The sequence below is a fragment of the Micropterus dolomieu genome, unplaced genomic scaffold (genome assembly GCF_021292245.1).
Source record: "Micropterus dolomieu isolate WLL.071019.BEF.003 ecotype Adirondacks unplaced genomic scaffold, ASM2129224v1 contig_14110, whole genome shotgun sequence".
NCBI lineage: Eukaryota > Metazoa > Chordata > Actinopteri > Centrarchiformes > Centrarchidae > Micropterus > Micropterus dolomieu.
The window spans coordinates 1,430-5,464 of NW_025743096.1; the positions used below are offsets into that span (position 1 = coordinate 1,430).

A 4,035-nucleotide genomic window follows, 5' to 3' on the forward strand; every position below is an offset into this window, starting at 1 on the left:
CTGATGGTTTTTTATACAAAACATACCAACAGAGCGAGTCCTGGTTCATGTAACGAGTCACTACAATCCAGAAGAAGGCAGCTCCTCAACATTTATTTACAAACAGATTGTCGGTGCTCCGTCTCTTAATCCTTTCTTTCAGATTGCTGTTAATGACGGCTCATCTGGACTGTAATTGTGGATTTGGACCTGAACCCTCCTGGACTTCGTGTTTACAGTCAGCGTTTATTACTAGTTTATACAAAGCTTCAAAGTGTTGCAAAACGTTTTTATGTATAGAATACAGAGATGGACTATCCAGAGTATTGACTCTGTGCTCTAAAGCTTCAGGAAACGCAGGAAGCGTCTCCGGTTTCAGCCGGCAGAGCCTTTCAATTCTGTTCAAACTCTTAAACATTTGATCAGTTTCCTTCTCTTCAGCAGCAGTTTCATTTTCTGTCTATATAATGTTCAGCACTGATCCAGGATCAGTCCGGCCGTGTGACACCAGAGCGGGCGGGGGGGGGTATAAAGTCCCCGTAGTGTCTGTTTCATCCACATGACCTCGCATCAGGACGCCATGTTGGATAGCTGTTAAAATGGCGGCCTGCGGGGGAAACGCTTTTTGAGCCGCAGCTGCAATCCCGTGAGTGGCCACTGGGCAAAACTGGAACCAGGCTGAGCGGCGGCGCCGTGTCCAGGTCTTATCATCCATCAACTGTCAAACAGGTCTGAGGTCTGCAGTGACTTCCTGCCGCTTCAGGCTGTGGTTACAGTTCCCAGCATGCCGAGCAGCAGCAGCGTCAGGTCCAGTCGTGTCCCGTGTTGCTCAGCGGAGGAGACGGGCAGCAGGTGAACTCTCTGCGTGTCAGAGATCATGTTTCGTGCGTCCTGTGCTGCGCTGACGGCGGCTGTGCTGGAGTTCGTATCTCCGCTGGCGATCAGGTCGAACACGCAGGCCTGGTAGTAGACGTCTTGGGCGGGAAGCAGCGCAGCGCAGTGAGCCCAGGGGCTGACGGCGGAGGAAGGGGAGGAGTCCGGCGCCAGTGGGTGGAGCACGTTGAGTCTCTGGGAGGTGGGGCAGCCCCACACGCACAGCTGCAGGTCCTGCTCGGGGCCGAAGGCCTCCACGATGCTGCGCGGCGAGCGGACCGACAGGCCGAGCGAGCGTCCGCTCTGACGCACCACCAGCAACGTACCGATGTGAGCAGCCCGGATCTCCGCGTGCCGGCCTGGACTCTGAGACCGGACCGTCAGGCTGTGTTGACCTCTCCGCTCGCCGCTCGACACTGAGCCATCAGCGAACGCAGCGGGAACGTTATCGAGCTCCGCCTGGTACAGCTGCTGGTCAATGCACTGACGCCAGTTCTTAAAGATGATGGTGATCTGTGGAGGTGAACATCCGGCTGTTAGTGAACTGTGTCCTCACCTGTTTAACTTTATTCCCACCTGATCCGTTCTGTCACTGGCAATAAATTAAATATGACGACGTCACGCTCAACGATCTGCAGCGTAACTTTCTAAAATAAAATACCAGATCATCATCAACATCAGAACGTGGAGCAGGTCTCTGTGACTCACCTTAGTGAGCGCCGTGGCGTGCGACCCCCCCTTTGTTGGCGATCCGGTGCCCTGGATGTACAGGTACTCGTTGTCAACGAGAGGCCACGCCCCCTGCACGGCACACGTCTGGAACTCGTTGTTGAAGGTTCGAACGTGCGGGTCTCCGAACACGCCGCAGTGGAGGTACTCCGGCCTGCGTCCCTCTCTGCTGAGGAAGCTCCTCTCGTAGAGGCAGGCGTCTCCTGACAGCGTGCCCTGAGGCAGGGGGCGGGGCTGGGCGGTGGGGCCCGCACGGGGGCAGCGGTGCTGGATCAGCAGGTCTTCGATGCCCTGAACCGCAGAGTGGTACGCCAGGTCGCCTCGACACGCCCGCGCCATCCTCTTAGTGCACATGGCGTAGGAGCGTAGGGCGCTGCAGTAACCGGCGTTCACCGCCTCCCTGCTGGGAGCCGCTCCTCCTCCCGCTCCTCCTCCCCCGCTGCTGCTGCCCAGGTCCAGCGTCGCAGCCACAAAGTCCGAGTTACACCTCAGGATGCGACAGGAAGCTCCGGCTGAAGAGAGGAGGAAACATCAGAAAACGTCTGAGCTTTGTGGCTCCAGAGGAGAAAATAATCCCGATGATGTTTCCATGAAATCTTCTCAACTCGTGTCAATATATCAAAAACACATGTGATGTTTCACGAGTCAGCCTGAGCTGAAAATGTGAGTTCAGAAGTCTTTTTAGTCATAGTCATATGGGCATAATGACATTAATCAATAGTTGCAGCCCTAGCTGTAATGAAAGACACTTTCCAGTTGCATTATGGGAAATGTAGGATCCAGTATTTTTGGACTAAACGTCAGAGTCGAGCTCCTGAATGAATCATTAAAAAAAGAGCGACGCCTTTTGATGTTACCTTTTGTAACGTTAAATAATATGTTTTTATTTTCTATTTCTTTAGAAGTATATTTAGTTTTTCTGCTGTCAGATGTTTGTTGTTTATTTTGAAGCAGCTAGCTTCTAGCCTCCTGATGCTAACATGTAAAGGAGTTGGCAGGTGAGCAGACTCTTATTTGTGTGTGTTTGTACCTTCAGGTAAACTCAGCTGGACCAGCAGCAGAGTCAGGTGGATGCAGTGTTTCCATGGTAACGCTGCGTGTCGCGCGGCGGCGGCCCGAGGCTCCATCGGCAGACCGAACCCGGGACGGGCCGAGATCACCAGGACACAAAGAGGGAAGGTGTCACGCTCACCTGTCTGTTACCTGTCGGCCAACACATACTGTAATTAATTTACAGACCCAGCACTAATAAAAACGTAATGGTTCATTCTGTAAGGTTTTTGTACTGAAAACATAATTATGGATCTTTTATTGCATCTCAGAAATATTACACACTGAACCTTTAAGTTTTTTAACCGTGACCTTTTGCTAAACCTAACCAAACTGCATCGTTTCACAACATTAACCACTTGTTTTATTTTGAAAGTCTAACTTGACCGCGGAGACCTACACGTGCAAAAACAACGCTAAAGGGTTCCCAGGGCGTTAAACAGCGACGCCAAGGCTTCCATATGTGACGAGTTGGGACGCACTGTCATCAGCTGTTGATGTTTTAGAGCATCAGAGCCGTGATGTGAGCGAGCGAGCGAGCTCAGTTTCCAGTTATCTCTCTCTCTCTCTGTTTCTCAGTACGGACCAATGACAGGTTAGCAGACATGATCTGATGTGATTAAAGTGCATTATGGTCCATTAGTACCGGCTGATCATCGTTCTCTTTTAAACCGATCACTCTGTGTTCATCATGTTTCATGTTAATCCGTCTGCCTGTAATCGATCAGTGACCTCATCAGCAGCCGACTTTCTCCCTGACATGAATCATTTCTCAAACATTCACTCGCTGAAACAACAAAAGCAAAGTTCATGACGTGCGCACAATGCGGCGCGTTACAGGTGACGGTCAGAGCGCCGCCATCGCCGGCTCACCTGCTCTGTTACCTGAGACGACCTTCTTCGGGACCCATCAGACAACCTGCACACACAAACATCACATGACCCATCAGCTGTATAATCATTAGTGAGCCCTAACAGGCGACACATTTCAGCTTCAGTAGAGTACAGATGGAGATAACACCAACAGCGCTGCAGTCAGAGAGCCCAGCTCATTGGTGCAGGACCAGGGCGTCACATGACCAACCGTAACACTCAGATCCACACATTCAAAACGACTTTCTATAAACGTTAAATGAAGTCCAGTTATTGTCATTTCTCCACAAACTGAGTTTACAAATGACCGACGTGAAGTTTCTCAGGTCGATAATTCGAGCGGATCTGATTCTGAGTGAGCGCCATGTGACCGGAGCTTTATAAAGTGCAACCAAAATAAATAAACAGAAGAAACACGAGACTCCACAACACAAACACATCCTGCTTCACGAAGGCTCTGACGTTGGCTGGTGTTGGTTCGGCTGCAGTTTGACATTAACACGGAGCTTTTAGCTTCACTGAGTCCATCTC

General features: G+C 51.0%; 1 protein-coding gene across 1 annotated transcript; it reads right to left on the reverse strand.

Moving 5' to 3' along the window:
• Positions 1 to 426: 426 nt before the first annotated feature.
• On the reverse strand, positions 427 to 2,780 carry hjv (hemojuvelin BMP co-receptor). Its single transcript, XM_046042849.1, has 3 exons — positions 2,612 to 2,780; positions 1,561 to 2,093; positions 427 to 1,365 (listed from the first exon to the last, which is right to left on the reverse strand). The coding sequence occupies exons 1-3, from the start codon at positions 2,706 to 2,708 to the stop codon at positions 739 to 741; spliced, it is 1,257 nt and encodes a 418-aa protein (XP_045898805.1). The 5' UTR covers positions 2,709 to 2,780; the 3' UTR covers positions 427 to 738.
• Positions 2,781 to 4,035: the final 1,255 nt, after the last annotated feature.